This window comes from Mizuhopecten yessoensis, unplaced genomic scaffold (genome assembly GCF_002113885.1).
Source record: "Mizuhopecten yessoensis strain PY_sf001 unplaced genomic scaffold, ASM211388v2 scaffold8811, whole genome shotgun sequence".
Classification (NCBI taxonomy): domain Eukaryota; kingdom Metazoa; phylum Mollusca; class Bivalvia; order Pectinida; family Pectinidae; genus Mizuhopecten; species Mizuhopecten yessoensis.
This window is the reverse complement of record NW_018407733.1, coordinates 761,386-783,431: the sequence shown is the minus strand read 5'-3', so window position 1 is coordinate 783,431 and position 22,046 is coordinate 761,386. Positions and strand designations below refer to the sequence as shown.

The 22,046-nt window shown below is 36.5% G+C and overlaps 1 protein-coding gene across 2 annotated transcripts; it reads right to left on the bottom strand.

The window, feature by feature from the left end:
- Positions 1–3,373: 3,373 nt before the first annotated feature.
- LOC110456629 lies at positions 3,374–20,973 on the bottom strand. 2 transcript variants are annotated; one of them, XM_021507465.1, is made up of 18 exons: positions 20,702–20,973; positions 18,788–18,962; positions 18,122–18,297; positions 17,305–17,663; positions 16,529–16,632; positions 15,866–16,003; positions 15,539–15,681; positions 11,608–15,115; positions 10,985–11,234; positions 10,499–10,677; positions 9,932–10,142; positions 9,632–9,702; positions 9,130–9,294; positions 8,405–8,599; positions 7,944–8,111; positions 6,960–7,076; positions 5,142–5,234; positions 3,374–4,573 (listed from the first exon to the last, which is right to left on the bottom strand). In XM_021507465.1, exons 2-18 carry the CDS (start codon positions 18,920–18,922, stop codon positions 4,457–4,459), a joined length of 6,129 nt encoding a protein of 2,042 aa, XP_021363140.1. In that variant the 5' UTR covers positions 18,923–18,962; positions 20,702–20,973; the 3' UTR covers positions 3,374–4,456. The 2 variants fall into 2 exon arrangements, with proteins under 2 accessions (XP_021363140.1, XP_021363141.1); XM_021507466.1 differs by having other exon boundaries at positions 11,776–15,115.
- Between the last annotated feature and the right edge of the window lie 1,073 nt (positions 20,974–22,046).

Here is a 22,046-nt window from a genome sequence, read left to right as displayed (position 1 = left end):
ACCAGTGGTTTCTGATATTTGATACTTGTTTGCCAAAAATTGTTCATTCCATTATTTCATTCATATAGAATTTCTATCAGTGTATGTCTTGTGACTAGTGGTGTACCTCAGGGCCCGATGACCTTCATCACGACAGGTCTCGCCTCGGTTTCACGTATTTTTTACGATATTTTGTGGAACTGTTGCTGGAAACCATCGCTGTATTGTAAAAAGTGTAAGTATTTTGATAATTACACAAAATGTTGATACAGCGGTATACCTAGGACTGTCAGTGTTGATCAGCTACGAAATGCCAGTACAAGTAACCATTTTGATTTTCTTTGCTGTTTCAATAACAAAGACTGTCATTCACAAGACTCACTCTTTCTATGTACAAACTTGAATGAAGATCGTATGTTTGCCTCGGAATACTGGGACATTTTGTTATATTTTGTTTAACGTTGTCAGTGCTTAATATTGTAAGGTCTATAGTTGGTGAGAGACGAGTGAAAGTGGGCGAATGCTGAGGATTGCTACTAGAGTAGCATACAGGACAAGTCGTAGCTACAAGGGTAGCTTCAACCAATCACTGATGTACTCATGTACTATACATGTGTAGCTCTCTGCTGTACTTGCTAGCTCTGCTTTACCCTCACAAGGAGATGTTCTTTGCCTTTTCTTCTGGTTAAGGGTACTCAAGTACATTAGACTCGACGAGAATTGACTTAAGGCTGATGCTGATCTGACTTCTGATAATTAGAGACATTCTCTGCCATATACCAATACCTGTTCAAGTTTGCGACACATGCGTCTGTACAGGATTGGCTGTATGCACTGCTGTACAGGATGTGTTGACTGTACCGGTATGTTGTACACTGATGAGCTACACATGTATTTTACATGTACTAAATGTGCATCAAAAATGCATTTTCTACTGTTAAAAGTTAAAATCTGAATAAAGTATGTAAATATATTCATTTTCTTTGTTTTTATTCCTCAACAGAAACATTGTATTTTTTATAAGATTTTCAATCTGAAGATCTAAGCTGTAATCTATCATACTTTTATTATTAACAAGAGATCCCAGAGGGATCTTGGCGCCCACCTTTGTACCATCTTCATTAGTTTTTTGTCAGTTCGATCTTTTCTCTTCTTTCCTCTAATCTGTTTGATCGAGTCATGTTAACAGTAAATGCACCTTGAGGTAACTTTTGATCTAAACTTAATACTGATGTGTATGAAAGCCAACCTTCAAAGTGAGTTTGTCATTTCACATATTTACTAGTACAGTACTTAATGTGAAAGAAATAGAATCGATCATTGCAATATGAGAAAGATCTGTTTAGTTCTTCTTTTAATCCATTTTGTTTTTATGATCAGTCTCAAAATATAACATACACAACGAGGGATCAAGGGGAACCTACATTTAAAATTTGAGAAAGATCCCTCCCGTACTTCCCGAGAAATAGCGATAACAAACTTTCACTATCAAAATCCAAGATGGCTGCCTGTCGGCCATGTTGTTTATCCGATCAGTCTCTAAAATTGCCCTGCACAGCTAGGACCAAGGGGAACCTACATATAAAATTTAAGAAAGATCCCTCTAGTTCTTCCGGAGAAATAGCGGTAACAAACCCACACTATCAAAATCCAAGATGGCTACCTGTCGGCCATGTTGTTTATCCGATCAATCTCAAAAGTTGCCCTGCACAGCTAAGGACCAAGGGGAACCTACATATAAAATTTGAGAAAGATCCCTCTGATACTTCCCGAGAAATAGCGATAACAAACTTTCAATATCAAAATCCAAGATGGCTGCCTGTCGGCCATGTTGTTTATCCGATCAGTCTCAAAAGTTGCCCTGCACAGCTAAGGACGGACGGACGACGGACAACGGACGGACCACGGACCACGGATGCAGGGTGATTTGAATAGCCCACCATCAGATGATGGTGGGCTAAAAATAAGTGTCTCGAGTTATATTGAGTCAAACAAGCATTATAAGGAAGGGTGGCCTCCCTTGTCAAGATGATGCAGCATGTAGCTCTAGTCAAGTGTTGAATTTTACACAATAGTGGAATATCATAGTTAATACACAAAGGTGTCCTAGATTTAATGGGGTTTTATCAGTATTTTGTTTTGGTAAACACAAATCAAATTCCGCCGTCACATCTAAATCTCCACAAGATGCCAATTGACCCCAGCACTTGCCTAACTTCATATTTGTTGCATGTTTAAGAAATTTTTCACATTTTGTTCATCACTAACTGACATTTGATGCACTTCCATCAAGCTTTAAATGCTTCATGACACAGAAATATGGTCAGCTAATGCAAGTCAAGAACCATACAACATACATTTCCCAAGAAGGTGATGGTTATCGTGCTCATCTAACTCAAATCTAACTTTCAAATTGTATCAAGACATCAGATTTACAGTACATTTTGCATTTTGAAAATTAACTGAAGAGTTACATAAATATGATTACCAGCGATCATGATTTTTGGGACCTTTTTCTCACACAATGTTGATATTTTATCTGGAAAACCAATTGTCCCCACGTAAATATATTGTCTGTATCTAAAGAAACACAACATCACAAGGGATGACATTGTTGCGCTGTTATAATTAAAAGATAAAACATTGAAATCAGATCTAGGGTGTTTCCCACTAGTGGTAAAACCAAACTTAACAACTCTTAGCAGATTGAGTGAGGAAACCTATAATGTTATAGGATTGTGGGAGAAATGAGATGCATCTTCACAGAGACAGCATACTTAGCTGGTGTACTGCATACAATGTAATGACCCTCTGAACATAGCTCAGCAGTACAATGAGTTGGAAGTACGATCTATGGCATGACCACTGCAGTGCCACCAGGCTATCGCAGCTTATTTTTGTAGTCCTAGTGCCTTGATAGCTAGTGCGATTGTTCCGGATCGCCTAACTTTGGATGGAGACACTCTTGTTTCCAAATCAGAAGGAAATGGCTGTTGAGGTCCCCCGAGCTGTAGGCTCAAGCGACATGTTACGATCACTTTTCTTGGTACATGTATATAAATATTACCAAATAGGTCCTTCATGGTTGCATTGATGGGTTTGTTTGGTTTGAGAAAGGTTGTGTACTACGAGCAAAATGATTTTCCCCTGGAGGTATTTGACCCCCTGCAACAAGACAAAACCTAGTGCAAAGCAAAAAGGTGAACACTGGAAAATGTGACCTTAAATTATTTTTTGGTGAATATTCAGTGCCCACAATTCCATTCTGTAGCTATTAACATACTATTCTTACACAAACAACTTTGGTGCAACCATTCTGACCTGTAGATGGTGTGTGTGTACACATATATATACATTTTCCAATTGGGTAGACAAAAATAACAACAACGCCAAGTTTTTCTAGAAATAATTTAATCCATGCATAAAAGATGCACAAACTAAATAATTATCTTAAAAGAACTTTCATATAAGGTATCAGTATTTATCTCTAAATAATTATAGGTAAAATCGTTCTTGCCCAACCAGCATGGCACGTCCTCGAACTACCCTTTGACTAGTGGTACTCAAGTATTTGTCTGAACGCTGTGTAAATCTTCTAGTAGTTCATGGAAATTTACATCTCAGTTTAACTGTAAATCTAATCACAAGAGGTTTGTCATTTAATGCCATTTGAATTGAGTTAAAGAAACTGATCAACTTGAAAATATAAAACGTGCACAATAGGTCAAAATACACGATTATTGTCCTAGATACACTATCACAGATTAGGCCAGGAATAACTCTGTCTGTAGCCTCTGGTACAATACCGCTACAAAATCCTTTACAAATACAGAATGAGCAATTTACATATTGTTTTACAGAATCCTAGTGAATGATGAAGCCCATTCTGGTAACATATTTAAACTTGGGTAGACCATCTACAACATGATAATTTTGTATTTTTTCTTTAATTTAAATAGTCTGACCAATGTTCCTAAGCAATTTTCAAATACTTATTTTTCAAGTAAGAACTTGTTAAAAATGTGTGGCTTATTCACACAGAGCACAATAAATTATGTTAAATTAAAAACAACTTCTGGATGTATTTATGTTAACTGTGACTTTCTAAAACTGATGGACCGTCTCTTGGTATAGTATTGAACAGCAGACCTCATCGTACAACACAGGATCTTGTCAAAAACACAACCACTTTTTGGGGGAAATTGTCAATTCAAACATGTTGAAGACAAGCAATGAAAGTAATACAAATGAATGTCATTATAATTGTCTTTAAAATAAATATTGCAAATATTCCAGTCTTTAAAATTGTCCGAAAACTTTGCACACAGCTGCCACAAGACATGTCAATATGTGGTAAATATGAACTCTTGTACAATAAATTAAGATCCAGGTTAAAAGCAGGCTGTATACTGTATTCTTTCTGTGTTGCATAGTATATAATCCCTCCTGTACAGACAAGAATCACGTATAACATCGCTCATCCATTCAGCTTGGAATATGAGATCTTTGCCTTTGGCCGTTTCCCTTCAGTCTCTACTTCCGCTTTAATCTCTTCTGTGTAGAAAATACTGTATTTTCTTTCCGTTGCCTCCGACTGAAAGTTATAAATAGACATGTATCAAAAAGGATAGGAATATGTTATTTCGGAATGGCTAAGGAAACTCGTTTTACTTGCTGGACGATCCATTGTCCCCTATCAGTTAATTGTCAACAATGTAATTTGCAAACAATGTGATTGTTGGTGTTCATGTCAATAACAACAACTGTACCTGGAAATCATTTCGGTAACTTCAGGTGAAATAGTAAAAGATATATGCCCCAGACAAACATTTGCGACAAAAGACCATTCAAAAGAGTGAATATAGATGGATAAAGTACAAACTTGTATGCCGTGTATGTAATAATTACAAGATGGATATATATCTGATCATTTTCTCTGGAAAACCAAGCATATTTTCATCAAAATCTACATACGTAAATATCAGTTTTGGAACTTTCCATCAAATTTTTGTTCTTGATTTCAAAAGAGGTTTTTAACAAAGCATTTGGACTAAATAAATGAAACTACGACAAGTCTAGTGTATAGAAATAACATAATCATAATATAACAATGGAAAGGATTTTGTCCAAAATCCTACATGAACAAACAATCACTTCCTTACTGTTCTTGCTTTAATTTGCTTGGGAAGAACTTCATCCATAGACCAAAGTTCTTCTCTCTTGAATACTCGATGATTACCATCTGCAAACTCAACCTGAAATACAAATGTTACTTATAGAACATTGATATTTCTCCAATGAACATTTTGTGACATTGCCAGCAGAGAGTACTTAATGATGTCCCAAAAACCAGTGAAGTAGTCTAGTGTTGGGAATCGGACAGAAAACTACAATCGATTAATCGGAAGCCCAAACCAATTGACTATCGATAGTTCAATCAGTTTGTAAGACACGTGCAGAAAAAGTCTGAAAAACTTTTTTTTATTTATTATAATATATATATATATGCAATATGTATTTGTTGTATTGTGTAGTTTCCTAATGTATACTTGTGTTGTTTTGGTTTTAAGTTACATAATTTTAAGTGTACATTAACACAATAGCACTTATTTTGCTTTAGACTGCACTAGCTAGTAATCCTTTATCATTATGTAGTATGCTTTACTGCTTCTGTATGCACCTTTTGGCCTTTAGGCACCCTCTGTAAAATGCTAACCTGCATGTAACATAACTGCAAGGTGAGTGGATGGCTTTGTAATAGTCCTTACTTAAACATGTTCAGTACTCACTAATACTTGTCTTCCAAAATTTATTTTCATGTGTGTATCATGACCATAAGCGCAAGATTTTATGTTGAGAGTAAAAACATCACAGAAAATACAAACTACAAAGTGTTAAAAATAACTTCATTTGTTTATTTTCAACGGTCAGTCAATCAGCTAACGACAATTAATGACCTTCTTCTTTAGGGTGTAGGGGGGCCTCTAACGAACTATGCCATTTCAAAGAAATTTGTCATTAGTTTTGTTTATCAATCAAAGATTTCAAAATACTTGGCCATTCAGAATTTTTTTATTTCGAAAAGCTTTTAGATACTATACTGTATCGGTGTAATTTATATCATATTTACCTTTGTTGGCGTAGCTTTACTTGCATAGCCTACAATTAACAGTTGGCATGTCTAAATATGATTTTATTGCGGGTCCAACCAAACCTTCTTTTTTTCGGAACATGAACTAATTCCATACGAAAGATTTAACTGTCCCTGGATAGGGATACAATTCCTCGTCGTTACTAACAGCAGCGGTGGCTGCCATTTTTAATCATGACCATGAGGCGACAGCGAGAGTGATCTCCCTTCCCATAGTTCCATCGTGTTAATTACCGTGAAGGAAATGTTCAAACTATTGATAGTGACAAGTTTTCAATTGATTGACGCAGACGTCACACCTGAGCGATAGTTTTCGATTATTAGCAACAATCGTCCCAACACTATGAAGTACCCTTTAAAATATTATCGATTGTTTGTTAACAAAAACCTTTTATTAGGCACCTTTTTGTTGTTTTGCTTAAAACATAAATGGTGGGGAATGCAGATTTTACATCAAATTCGAGTTCTCTTTGATCAAGAGAGTCTATTTACAGCAACACTGACCTGTCACTCCTATTACAATCCCATTACTCCTTCAATATGTGGTAAGTGTTTGCAAGTTTTAGCAGTCACTACCCAAAGAAACTTGATCTAAAAATCTTATTTCTAGTAACTGACCTTGATGTTTACCCCTGCAAGTTTTAGCAACCTACACCTTAAGAAACTTTACGCATAAATCTGAAAATCTTATTTCTATTATCTGACCTTGACTTTACCTTTGCTATATAAGGACCTCAAGTTAAATCTTCTGATGTTTCATGCCTCTAATGACAAAATATTAACCAACAATACAATTTTTCCATACAGTACAACTACTGTTAGAACATACCGTGTACATGACGAGACTTTTAGCTCCTCTGAACGTAGCACCGTACAAGTCTCCATCTGTCCATTTGATCTGGACATGTGTTCCAATCGTAGGCGGTCCCAACTCCATCCGGTGATCCTGACAACACAAATAACATCCGTCAGGAATTCATATCGTATGGAGTAACAAAACAGTCCTCTCGAATATAGGAACAAGAGCACCATGGTGCACAATATGAATATCAGCACTCAAAATAATGAAACTTTTCCTCTTTAAATGTGCATGAATTCTGCTGTCATGGCTCACAGCCAAGCTGACCAAGTTTCATTGTAATTCAATCATATTTAGGAAAGTTATCCTGCAGGACAACATGACCATACATTGTTAAGTTATACTGCAGGACAACATGACCATACATTGTAAAGTTATACTGCAGGACAACATGACCATACATTGTAACGTTATACTGCATGACAACATGACCATACATTGTAAAGTTATCCTGCAGGACAACATGACCATACATTGTAAAGTTATACTGCAGGACAACATGACCATACATTGTCATGCAGGACACCTCGACAAGTCAGGCTTTAGTATCCTAATAAGAGTGAATTCTGTTAACCATTGCTTTTGGTTTCTATCTTCCTTAATGTATCAGCTGACCAAGACTCATGGAAAAATCAAATTGTATTCTGAGATGTTATGATGCCGAATGGAAAGACCAATCGGGTTGGAATATATTAAATTGAAATGCACAAATTTTACTTAACATCTAATTTTACTTAACATCAAACTTAGCCTATCTTCCTATTCCTGATTCTGCAAGCAAATCTTTTTGTGTTTCGTATGTAGTATATAAAGCATTTATTGTTGATTTCCAAATGTAAAATTGTTGAAAAACAAGGGCATATATTATGTGTATAGATTTGTCAGGATTTAAAACTTAAACATTATATGTTTTATACTTTTATACACTTATTTAACTTGGTTATCTGTGCTTACATCTACATCCTCTGGATACAGGTCATCACTGAAGGAGCCGTCGTCAAAGTCCACAGAGTAAAACACTTGGTTGGTGACCTTCTGCACCTCTGCGACGTAGTAGCGTGTGTTTTTGTGTTTGGCATACACCCTGTCTCCCTTCTTCAGCTCAGTCAATTTCCTCTGCCCCTTTTGACAGAATAAAAACTCAGTAATTCCTTTTCTAATGACCGTTTTGAAATGTTTTATATAAATCTTCCATTATCATCACAACACATCATGAAATTAAATTGTAAATCTTTAAACAATTCACAAAATTTTCTATTGAACTGATTTTCTATTGAACTGAAGAACTCCCAAGTATGTAAGACAGGTTATACTTTGTTGCAGGGACATAAAACTGACATTGGAAGTAAACCTTGATATTTTACAGCTCTCCAGACAATGACACCTGCAGGTAATGCCAGTCAAGTATGTCTCACCTTTCCTTTTTCCTTGTGGTTGTGCCGTAGACACGTGTTGTAGACAGGGAATGGCCAGTCACTGGTCTCGTATACAACCCCTGCAGCATACGCACACGTCACATGAAAGGAGGAGGTACAGCGACCCTGTGAGCACTGAACACACACACCAAACGTCTTCTCGCTGTTCTGGAGGGGGTTACAGTAATAGCACCGCTGAAGGGAATAAAACAATTCCATAATAAATAATTTCATTAAATCATGGCTTTAAATAACACTGTTCCCTGGTTTGACACTTAAACCTGTCTTCTTTTTAAAGGACCTTTAAATGAAACTAGCGCCTTGGAAACTTTCTAATACCATTTCACTCTAAAGTAGAAACCTTTCCAAAATTACTTGAAATACTGCTTATTGAATTTGCAATATGACATCTTAATGTCCCCTATAGCCATTAGTTTCATACAAAGTGCTGGGGATGTTACCTTCAGCAGCCAGATCTTGGACTGAAATGATTAACAAAGAATGAGTAGTTAAGATTTAATTGAACAACAATTAGTGATCAACCCTGGATCAGGTACAAATAAATCAAAATATATGGTTACACTTATTTTGTGTCAATCAGAGTCATATTTGCATCTTTGAAATGCTTCAGGAGTGGAGAAACATATTGTATATTAGAAGAAATAACAGTGTACATTTACAACTGATATAGACAAAACGGAAATATATCTGTTAAAATATCTCACTAGCTTGGATCTTTCACTGGTAATCTTGTAGGCATTGATGGGTTCACGTTTCTGGATATTCTCAAACTTCACCTCAGGAATCGCCAGAGCACAGACAATGTGTGCCCATTTACCGTCAGATGTGGGTTTGAGGGCACCTCCCCTCTGACAGCATAGACAACATTCCTTCAAAGAACAAATAGCCTTAATCTGAGAACAGGCAAACTGTCATCACTTTCCTTACATTATGGTGTTATTATTAGCGAGAATTTCTACAAATTAAGCACTTTTCTTTATATTTAGCTAATAGGAAATATACAGCTAGATGTCAATAGTTCACATTACAAGGTATCAGTTAGTATTAACATCTTCTAATAAAGCATGTAACTCTCGCATCAAACAGCAAAAGCTGCCTACGATAATACATAACGACAAAAACTTATATGATTTACAGGTATCATGTAATGACAAACTTATATGATTTACAGGTATTATATAATGTCATCATCAGCAAGGAACTTACTGCAGAGAACATCTGTTTGGTACAGCGAGTACACTTCCATTTCTTTGTAAAATCTGTAACACCGTAGCAACCTACAACGTAAAGGAACATTTCAAACATCTTATCATGGCATTTCATTTTTGATGAACTAATAGCAAATTTGTGGCTCAGCTTTTATATTGATATAAATAACATCACAATCTAATGAGAGAATCAAAATTAATCAGGACATATTTCTAAGAAAAAGTTCTATTTCAACCATCCATGTATATAAGTAGTATTGAAATGTCAGTCTGGGAACAAGTAAGCACATGTACGTACTAGCATGAACACAGATCTTGCACTGATCACAGGTAAGAAGAGGACTGAGGCCATCATTGTCGAGCACTGTGTTGAGACCTAGTGGCCGGGGGTTGTCAGTACTACAGGCAAAGCACATCTCTGGAATCATAGGCAGGGATCGTCGGCTCTTGTCCTTCTTGTTGCCTTTCTTTGAAAGAAGATTGGGGCTAGAGCAGCTGTCGGAAAACTTCTGAAAATTGTTCCAAACTGTCATGGTGTACACGGATACATATAAAATGAGAGCTTTGAGTATACACCAAGGTGGCCAACACTACATGCAGCATGATTTTCACAAATGTATTTATATCAAATTCATCATTTCTTACAACTTTAAAAACTTGAATGCAAAGAAAATTACAACTGTATACAGAAAATATTTTTCTTAAAAGGAAAACTTTTGATGACAATATTGAAATCAATATAGAATTGAAACCAATTTACACATTCCCTAATAAATATGCAAGGTGAAAGCAGTATTCAGTATTTTAATACGGTTTTCTTTATTATACTTAACACATTTAAAGTATAAACAACAACTGTACTTACTGTGAAAGGTTTGAACAATGCACAGACAACACAGTTGGGCTCCCTGTTTGCCAAATTCTGATTGAACTTTTTCTCTGCCTCAAAGTCAAATGGCAGGTGCTGCCACAGTTCCTTAATAGGTTGGGCCCATGGCCCTGTCATAATGGCATCTGGAATCTCAATACTTTCACTTGGTTCCTCTGCAAAATTGTGGGGAAAAATAAATAAATTTGCTTCAAAATCCAAGGGTTCTGCTCCCAACATCACATTTATTCTACACCCCCTGTCATGATTCTGTGTGAGAAGAACATTATATCCAGTATAGCCTTTATTCAATGTTTGCCCCATTTGAACAAATCTAAAGATTCTCATATTGACCAAGATTTTAAACTGAATATTCCTGAAGTCCTCATAGATCACATATCTGACAATCTTCAGAAGATGACAGTTTGTTTTATCCTAATTGGATGAAAGTTGACCTTGAACCCAGAAAGTGACAAGTGATACCTTTGATCTCCTTCTTGTTTTCTATATCCTTCTTGGACTTGGCTTTGACCATCTCGCCTTTGCTGGAATTTTTTGATTTAATGGATTTGTTCACTTTTGGTTTCTTTTCTTCGGGAGATGAAAAGTTTCCATTGCTGTCGACAGTAAGCATGTTTTCCTTTTTCTTCTTTGTGGCAGACAGCTTTTTCACCTTTTCTTCCTGACAACCTTCCAAAGTTGGTTTTAAAGGAGACTTCCTCTTTTTGTTAGCCTACAAAGAATACAAGAGTAAAACATGCAAACTTTAAAATCAGTTCCCAGTGATTTACAAAACAGATATATATAACATTTTCCTTGTTATAGTGCATTGAGAATCACTTAACATAATGAATGAAGATATCTGAAGCAACCATACAAACAGTAAAATAACTGGTATATGAAGCAAACTTGTTGATTTTTATATGCTTCAAAATTGTATATTTACAGCTGTTCCATTGTGTTCTAAAGGACTTAACTACTTTCAAATATAGACTAGAGGTGTCTCAAAAGTCAGGGAACATTTTTGAACCTTGGGCCAGACATCCTTATTTAATTACCTTTTGATTCAGTGAAAACTGAAAGCGAAATTTTCTAAAAATACTTGCCTGCTGATTTTTGTTTGCAGAATCTGTCTTCTTCGCCTTTTTACATTTTTCAGAATTTCCAGAGAATGCACTATAACTTGTAGTTTGTATCACTGTTTGATTGACATCTGGACTTGATCCAACCATTTTGTAAAAGTTAGCATGCTTTGAAGGGGACTGCGCACTTACTTTATTTCCTGAAATTTTCTTGGACATATTTTTCTTCTCTTTGGGTGAAAAGTTTTCATCAGAACCACTAGAACTCTCCGTATCAATTACCCGCACTTTAGTTGGAGATTCAGAGATATCCTTGGACTCTGTGTCTGGTTTGTGCTTGCCTTTCTGGGTGAGTACAGTACTTGTCGCCACAGTCGAGGCCTGAGATATTGGCACAATAGGTTGAGGTACAAGCTGTAGCACCTTGTTCGGACTAACAATGGTGCCAAAGGACTGGTCAGAATCCTGCTGGGCTGACTTCAGACCACTGCCACTGTAATTGTGGACAGACAGAGCATCAGTGTTGGTAAGCACAGTAAGGGACGAATCTAATGTGGACAGACAAGATGTGGATACAACAGGGGACAACAAGCTGCTCTGCGTCGACATTGTAGTGGATGTAGCGGATGAAGACGGGGATGACACTACTGTTTTAAAGTTGTGAGGAGATTTTGGATCGACTTGAAACACTTTCTGCGCTGGATGTATCTGTGTGACACCTTGTAGAAGAAATTGGGTTGTTCCAAATCTTGGCTGTCCTCCAAACTGTGGCAGTATCTTAGTTTTCTGTGCAAGTAATGTTGGTCGAATATTGGTCTGATCGTTAACAGCTCCGACTACAGTCTTAAGAACACTGCCCATGTTGCTGGTCGAGGTCACCTGACAAACAGCCGGTGTAGCTCTTGCCATAATGGATGAAGCAGTGGGTGACTGTATTATGGGCATTGCTATCTGTGACTGCCCCACAACATTTGTTATCACAGGACATGGGGTGGCTGTGGTGAGAATGTGACGTTGGGCTGTTGGTATTGAAGAGGTGATGACTTGTTTCTTGATAGGTGTGTGAAGAGTCGAAGTGATTACCTGATGTGAGGCAGCTGTGGGCACGGTCCTTGTAAAAACCTGACCTGGCATGGAGGTGGGCAGTGTTGTAGTGATGACCTGTCGGGAAACCATTGTGGGTAAGGCTGTCTGGATCTTTCCACCTGTTCCTGATTTAGGCGACAAAAGCAGAGAAACTCCCCCTTGATTGGATGTTGGCATCATATTGACAACATTGACTGTTTTCGTTGGCTGTGTTTGGACTTTTGGAATACTGACCGTTTGCTGTCCAACCTGGATAAGCTGGGTGCCACCGAATGCACTACTCACAATAATTGTATTGGGAAGAATAGGCTTCGCTGCTTTTTTACCACCCTTGAGAATTTGGCTGACAGTCAGTTTACTGTTAGTCTTAGCAACTCCCCCACGATCAACTGTTTCTACAGTTTGGCCGCATGCGAGAGGGAGTACCTGTGAAGCCCTAGTAGTGGCAGTTGTACACGGAGTGCCAGTAATACCACCAGTAGGCTGCGGCGTTTGCATCACAGGTATATTGACTAAAAAAGTCTGCTGTTGTTGATTGGCAGACTGAAGAAGAAGATTCTGTTGCTGAGAATGTTGAGCTATACTTGATAAAGGAGTATACATGTTTGGACTGCCAATGGCATGTGAGGGAGATGAATGGCGAACTAGTGACTCAGCACCAGCTCCGAGAGGACGTGATAAACATGTTGTTGATGGGTTTCTAGAATTGTCAAATACTGATCCATGGGTTGGTGAGGGTAATAAGGGTTTATGCTGTAACAGACTTGTTGTATGTGGCTTGGGAGACTCTGATATTTTCTTCTGCTCTTTTTGACTTTGGCTAACTAATTTTGAAAATGTCAATGAATGCACTCCACCTGTTGGGGATTGAGAAAGGCCTGGATAACTAACATCACCCGTGGAAGGTTTTCTAGGAGGAGTTTTATCAGTACCCGTTTTCTGTTGAGGTGACTGCTGCAAAAGTGGAGCACTTTCAAAAGAGGGTGAACACTCTGTTGTATCAGTTGAAGTTGAGGTCTTGGGTGAAGGTGGGGATTCACTGGCTTTGGTCTGTTCTTGTCCATCACGCTTCTTGTTCAACATGCTTTGTGCTAATTCAAAAGCCTGATTAAAGCTGTTGAACAAATTGTGTTGAGGTCCGGTGAGTTTAATGCTCTGTTTTAGCTGTTCTGGTGTTGGCCAAATAGCCTGAGAATCCACATTGGAACTTGCACTCGAGGGGCCTGCCATTGGTTCCCTCTCAGAACTTACAGAAGGTGAGTTCTTGGTACCAGAAAAGTGTGCTGCTATTTGCTTTCTGACAGGAGAAGCAGTAGTCTGACTTATCTTAAGAGATTCTGGAGATAATGTTGTAGCACTCGTAGTTGTAGCAACAGACAGGTCCAGAGCTGATTCACTCTCTGTTTCCTCCTTGGGTTCCGTTGATTTAGTTGCTGTATTGACAGTCATTGTTGTGCTTGGGGGCATTATAGTACCCGGCCGAGAATAGTTATGAAGCATTGATCCATGTGCTTTGACTGGGTTTCCTTTAGAATTTGACACAACGTGAGGCTCGCACTTGATGTCTCTGTTTTGTGCAGCCAATAAATCCTCAAATGAAACACCAGAGGAATGGGCAAATGGTATCTCTTCACTTTTCCCACTGGTGTATCCTATGGTCTTGTTGCTACAGTTTTGTAACATTTGTTGCTGTTTGATCCATCGAATAGTTGGCATGAGAAAGTTAAGTCTGTTAAAATCTGATTCTTCCTTTGTTATCATTCCTTTTGTCACAGACGTGGTAGATGATGGATGGTTGAGAGGTAGGAAAGGATAAGAAGGGTGTAGATTTTGAACTTGCTTTTTCCGCTTCGGTGGAGAATTTCCATCTTTCCTGGATTTCTTCTTAGGGACTACTACTATCTGTTGTTTTGTTTCACCATTTTGCATTGTCTTATTTTCAGATACAGTCAGCTCTGCATTCAGCGAGGAAGCATCACCGCTTTCAGTAGGAATAGGTTCATTTTTTATCTTAATCTTACTTTCCTCAGATTTCCGCTTACGCTGTTTCACTTTAACAGGAACACCATCAACAATATGAACTGGTGGTTTTGGAAACGTTTTGTTATTGGTAACGAGTGATTCAAACGCTGCCTGAAATGAGCTAGGGGCAGCTTTTTTGGTAGGGGCAGAAGCCTTCTTCACATCCTTCAAGTACATAGCAATTTTCTTTTTCGAACTGTCTGAATTACTACCTTTTTCGTCAGATGTACTACCAGTGCTTTGTTCATCATCCTTTTCTCCTTCAATACAACTTTCATCAGCGTTTTCCTCTTCTTGTTTAACCTTAGATGTTTCTGATTCCTCCTTTTCCTCCTTCACGCTATCCTTTTTCTTTGGTGATGTGGACTTAGAAATTGGATGTCTCTTTGACACTGTACCAGAGTTATTGGCTATGCTTTTGTCCCTGAAAGCACAAAAACTCAAAATATTATCTTGTTTTAAACATCAATATGCACAATGTAGATTTATATAATTCAAATAAGCTTTAGTTATAGAACGGGTAATTCCCCGAAAGAGCAAATTTATGGTCACCCTTTGGAAATAGTTTTTCACCTCGGGGGACCATAAATGTGCTATTTCTCTCATATCCATTCTATAACTGTATACTATTCCACACAGTAATGTATAAGATCTAGGTAGCGAGTATACCATACAAATTTAATTTAAATCCATTCATTGCTTCAAAAGGATATCACATGGAAACTATCAGCCGATCAGATAGCAACATGGTATGGATTTGGGTAGAGAGTATACTAAACAGGTTTCATTTAAATCTGGTAATTCCTTCAAAAACTTATCCGATAATTCCGATTTTGCCGTCACCCACCTGTGTTTATAGAGCTTGCTCTGGTCATCCTCTGGGTGAGGAGCTATGTCTTTCCCTTCTTTCCATAGAGCATAGCGTTCTGGTTGGAATCTCATCACAAACGTGTCCATACTGATCTTGACACCATCTTTCCGACACTTACACTAACAAAAAAATAGCAAATAAGTCACGTTTGATAGAGAATTGAAAATTGTTTTTCTATTATTTCATGAACTTCAATTGTTTTTCTGATGAATTATTTCAATTACCAAAATGCTAAATATTTTTAAATATTTGGGAAGAGAGGGGGGATTTCTTGGCACTCCATCCACGCTCTATTAATCTCACCTGCAAACACCTCTTTCCATACTCAATCCACCTCTCTGTAGCAAAGTTTGTGGACTCCGCACAATTAAAACCATGGTTGTAACCCTGATGATATCCATACGGGAAGGTAATCATGAATTCACCAGCTTCCTGCGTGATCTTAAAAAGACACAATGTACACTCATCAACTACAGTATCAGATCAGAGTGTAACCCAATCAACATAATGAATACTGTATACTCAATATTGCTAACCCCTGATATAGGGCTTCAACTTGAAGCTTCTTCATAATGAGTCTAAACATAGCCGTGTCCAAATTACAATATCCATAATGATGCCATGATCTGAATGCTGTCAAGTCATCTTCACACAGCAGTAGCGTTGGGAATTGGTTGAAATTTTATGATGGATTATCCGTTTACCCTTAACTTACAGATGATTGATTAATGATTTAATAAAAATTCCATAATAACTCCGACTAAAATCAGTCATAAATTCTCCAGTCAATTAAACAGTTTATTGGCCTAACTTTACAATTGTAAACAAAAGTTAATTAAACAAAACACTACTACACCACAGATATTTCAAATTTAAACTCTATTTTAAGAATTTGTTCAAAATTTCATAGATTTACTTTACTTGATGGTAAAAACAACCTTTATACCTGCAGAAGAGAATACATACCTTGTTAAATGGAATGGAATACTGTTTCAGTATTGCCGGTGATATCAGTGTCATTTTGTGTCGCAGGAAAGCAGGGCAAGACTGAGAACTACTGGGGAAAAATCCTAGAAAAAACAGGTTGCATATTTACATATTGTGTACATGCCAGAATTTATCAAAATGAGCTACACCCTGAACGAACAACAACAAAAAAAAATCTTGCATATGTCTTCAACTTGATGATAAAACATTAACTTACTGAGGTTCAAAAAATAAAAGTTCCTTAAAATCATTCTCTCAAAGTCCAAGTAGTCAATTATAAATGATGTAGGCCTGTCAACCTCCTGTTTATAATGGGGTACTTTACAGATCTATGCACTCAACCCCAGTGTCTGAACTGAACAGTAGACCAAATGACAATCACCATAAAAAACACAGCAGGTCTATGGGAAAATTTCCTTCATAGACCAAGTTGTCCATGATGTTACTTCCTATGTATAGATATTGTTCTATGATAGCCATAGTAGTGAGGGAAATTGCGTTCTGTTTAATTACTTCTATTCCTTATTATTACACAATTTTTCATGTAATCAAGAACTAAATAAAACTAGTTGAAGTTTTTTTGGCCAAAATCTGGTCTATAAAAAATGTCTACAGGTCTAAAGTATACCAATATAGTATAGAACTATTGTCCATGGTGTATAAATTCTAAGACTGCAACCCAGAACTTTATGGGATGCATTCACCTATTAAAAACTGATGTGGATGTTGGACAGGAGGAAGTCGTCATTACAAACCTGTTGCTAATCTCTCCAGTCGCCTGCCATGCTCTGGCGGTACAGAATACCAGGACTTGGGGGCGCCAAAGTGCAGGTAGTTGATACTGTACAAATCCATATCCTCAGTATGCCAGGGGAAAGTTGTCTTCCACATACCGAAGTACAAATACGCTGTATTGACTCCTTCTATTTTGATTCCATAGTCACCAGCCACATAATCCAGGATTGTACCTAGCTTGTTAATGTTCCAGTAGTTCTGATCAGTATCATAGATACTGCCCGAAATGTCTGCGCCATAAATTGGATTTACAAATGTGATGTTCTTCCAGTACTTTCTTTCCAGCTCATCAAAGTCAAAGTGCTTTGGTGTTCGATACCTTAAACCAATGATAAACACTAATATAAAAGTTGAAAGAAATATCCATATTACTGCTAATTCAATAGCAAAGTAAGGATCAGGAAAACAATATTTTGCATAAATTACAAATATGCCACATTATCTCGGATTTTACTTAATATATTTTAAATATTTATGTTCCATTTTTTAAACAAATTCCATCACTAGTTCATAGACAAAGTTTATTTTCTAATACCCGAATATACAAAACCTGAATTGGAAATTAAGCTTATCCGAATATACAAAACCTGAATTGCAAATTAAGCTATTGAGTCCATAACTTCAAGAAAAGAAACACTTTTTTCAATAGGTAAATTATAGATAAAAAAAACAGTATACATATGCTTAAAAATACATTCCAATTTCGCAAGGACAAAAACATGACTTTCCATTTTATTTTTCCATTCTAAATGTGAACGTTTAGACATGAGACATTACCTATCACTGTTTGCCAATTTTTCAAATTCTTTGATAGTTAATGGTTTCTTCTGTATGTTGTACTGCTGATAGAGACCCTGACACCCCGTCACCACCTGTGTGATTGGTGCTGGTATTGTCATTTCCAAGTCATCATAACCCCCTCTTCTAGGAACCCATTCTGCTGGAGGTATAACCTGATAGAAAAAAAGGGTTAACATGACTAACACTGAAATTAAGATTTTTTGAATTTAAGATTCAATCAACACATCGAAATATTGATACATCACAATAGTTCACATTTGCAATGCATAAATGACAAGTTTATAAATTCAGTTAGCAATTGTCAATAGTTCTTAAAAGCATCCACATACTCAAAAGTTTCAAAAAAACACGATTTTTATGTAATGGGTTCTGAATCTGCATTCATTCAGCTTTAATCAATGGAAACATGAAAGGAACAGGAGAACTTCAGTACTGTACATTGTCGGTAAGTTAGGTGGAAGATGCATCCCCAAATACATTGATTATGTCAAAATTTTGCTGGACGAAACATACTTTTCAATATCTTCATTAACTGTTCAAATCTACATAGAAGTACAAATGAATACCAATATGCTGTTTAGTAATTTGTAGTGATGACTCACTTAACAAGTCAAAAAGACATTACTACTTATAATGACCAACCTTTGCTACGCCAGCTTTATGTGCCCCACAGGACTCCATGTAGGACACATACTTGGCCATGTCCTTGAACTCCTCCATGGTTGGCCTGAAAACCATTATCTTTGGGGTATTGCTCCCCCCACTTGACGACTCCATGTTGTCAAGTGGTTTCTTTTATTTCACTCCAAAAGGAAACCTGAAAAAAATACCATGTAATCTTCATTATTTATAAAAAAAAAATCTCTGCTTGAGGAACTGTTAACTGATGAATGTTTTTATTGAATATTGACAACAAGCTTTTGGTGTCTTCTTACAAGCTTTAGTTTAAGACTGCCATCACACCTGATATTTGGTCCATGTCAGTTCAATATTTTTTCTATACACCTGAGGTAGTGATAATTGTGCATATTTTAACATGTATCTTGTTGATTTTCTTTAAATAAAATGGCAATCCATCACAATGACTTTGTTTTCCATTGACCACAATGTAAAGGCCTTGCAGCATCCAGTGCAAATGTGACAGACAAGCATGTAATTTTCACCCACTCTATCAGCAATTGACGTGGTACAGTTTGTTGTTTTTACAAAAAGGTATCGATCCTTTTATTAGTGAACAATTGTAACTAAATTTATTATTCATTCGATTGTGTTGGAAGAATGACGCCCTTTTTTTTTATCCCAAAGCTTAAACAGGTCCAGTACACTCTGCTGATTGAGCTATATAGCTATAAAAACCTATGTAGCTATATTCACCTATAACTCATAGCTGTATTGAGCAATAGTTTCTCAGATTTTAATTTTCATAAAATTAAAGCAAAGTCGCATAAAACAATAAGGTTAATGGTAATATTGACTACAAAAAGCATGCATTTAGATGTATATTTTTTTTAAAAGAATACATATATTTATTGTCTTTTGTTATTAACCTAATGATAAAATCGTCTTATTAAAGCGCTTTTGTTTTGATTCCTTCAAAATTTTATTTCACTTTCCCATTTCAGTAGAATTGTTATTATAAACAGTACATTACACAGATGAAATATTATTTGCTCATGAAGGATTATACCCAACCTTTCAAATATATATGAAGAACATTGATATAATCTTTGATGAAGCATCAGCGTATATTTTCAATAAGAATATCCGTGGGGTGGCTACGTGACTTGTATCGTTTCTTCATCCCAACGAAATAAATTGTCTAGTTTCACTACTCCCTCAATTTTCTTTGCATTGGCTATTATAACATCACAATACATTCGACAAGTGTGTAACAATGATAAAGCTAAATTCGAGGTTATGCACAATTTCGTAAAATTAACTAGAAATACAGCGTAATTCGTCAATACCGTCCACGGCCCATCAATCGTCACGCATGATCGACCTTCAGAAAAGTAGTGCCATAGCTGTATTTTGACTATTGACACTATTTTCATCAGGCATTAAATTCAAGGTTTCAAAACCAGTTACAAATGTATTAACAAACAAGCACCAATATTGTCAACACTGTTCAGATAAATATAATACCAATGTCACTTAAGGCTTTTATCGGCTTGTTGTAGGGTTTTGGTCAAAACAGGAAGCGAGCCGAGAGAATACACAATATGGCCGACAAATCGAGGATTGCATGCCGACATGCCGCATTTTTGTAACGTTTTAATTGTTTCCTTAATGTTCATGACAAGTACCAACACAAAACAGTACGCGCCAGAGTGAATAATAATATACACAATCAAAGACATTGCATTGTTTGACACCAATACCAGTTAGTTGATGTTTTGCAGGAAAGATTCCCAATCGAACAGTGTCAGAAATCGACCTTCGGCTTCGAATACGACACACGAATACTGCGGTTTTATTTTCAACAAACTTCCAATCATATTACATACAAAAGACAAATAAGAAAGCAAAAGGAGACCTCGAAAATGTTTAACTTACCTTCTTAATTTCATCAGATAATGCAAAATACTGATAATAAACAAAAACATTGATGACAATCATCAAGTTTTGTGGAAGTCATGGTTGACCTAAAGATGTTCCCTGAAAGCCATCCGCGGTGTAACGTAATCCTAATGTACAGCTGGAAATTCATAAGTTTATGATGCTTTTGGAGAAAAGAAACCCCCGAAGCTTATAATTTTATAATCACTGATCAATACAAAGTGCAAATTTATCACGAAACTGATATCTTTTTCGACTGATGCCATGTTGCGTCAATGCGTATGAATTTATTGTCTATGCATAAATTATTTGGAATTTTGTAACTTATAGTCTGTTTCATATTTTGCTGGTTCGGGGGATGTTGGTTCACGAATAAAGTTTGATTCTTCATAAAAAAACAACTATATCCACTCATAAATGTAAGACAGTCGTTTTCATCGGGAAACAACGCCGTATAAAGAACAGTTTTATGAACGCGGGGGTTTCTTCGTTATTGCTGAATGTTGCAGGACAGGAAAATGTACGAATATTTTTAACAGTTTTAAAATTAGCCTATAGTATTCACCACCAAATAGTTAATCAAAACTGTTCTGGTACGCATAACAAAATGTTATGTGTCTCGGCAATATTTTTCACATAAAAAATAAAATCATCTAAAATATTTAAACATTTTAAAATAAATACCTGAGGAAATGTGTGCATTTTGGGAAATAACTCACATAAAGGGAGCTAACTCATAATTTCAACATAGGTAACAAAAGGAATCTTCGAATTAGATACATCATCTAGAACAAGAGGTCATGCCAGGGACAGTATACGTCCCCGGTCATGCACAGAAAATCAGGAAAAACATTGCAAGCACGATATTTGGAAATATTCATTTACCTTTAGGGTTGTCGAAATTTGGAACAGTCTCCCCGAATATGTTATTACATCGCCAACGATTAAGGACTTTGAAAGTAATCTTGATACTCATTGGAAAAATCTTGAACTGAAATACAATAATTTGACCGTCCATAAAGAAATCTCAGGAAATGACAATTAATGAAAAATATTTTCTAAATACGTTAAAAATATTTTCTAAATACGTTAAAAATATATAATATATGGATATAGAGGCAGAGTGTTTGCCTGCATCCATTATTTCTCCTATTGTATTACTTCAATTTCTGTCTACAATCTGCATCTTTCACTGTTCTGTCAATCAGTTGTCCAGTACATTGTTGCGCAGTGTTTCATCAGACGCTGCTTTCGTTTCGTTTAATTTTAAAAGACTTATGACATAAAGTGAACTGTTTTCAATTTTCCCACTCTAAATATACTTTCAACTGAATGCAAGTTT

Bases quoted from the DNA above. Each gene is read 5' to 3' on its own strand.
- LOC110456629 (XM_021507465.1), bottom strand. From the start codon at position 18,922: ATGGAGTCGTCAAGTGGGGGGAGCAATACCCCAAAGATAATGGTTTTC. The intron at 16,633-17,304 runs GTTTGTAATGAC...TGTTTTTTCTAG, and splicing joins ACTGGAGAGATTAGCAACAG to GATTTTTCCCCAGTAGTTCT. The intron at 9,295-9,631 runs GTAAGTTCCTTG...TGTTCTTTGAAG, and splicing joins CCAAACAGATGTTCTCTGCA to GAATGTTGTCTATGCTGTCA.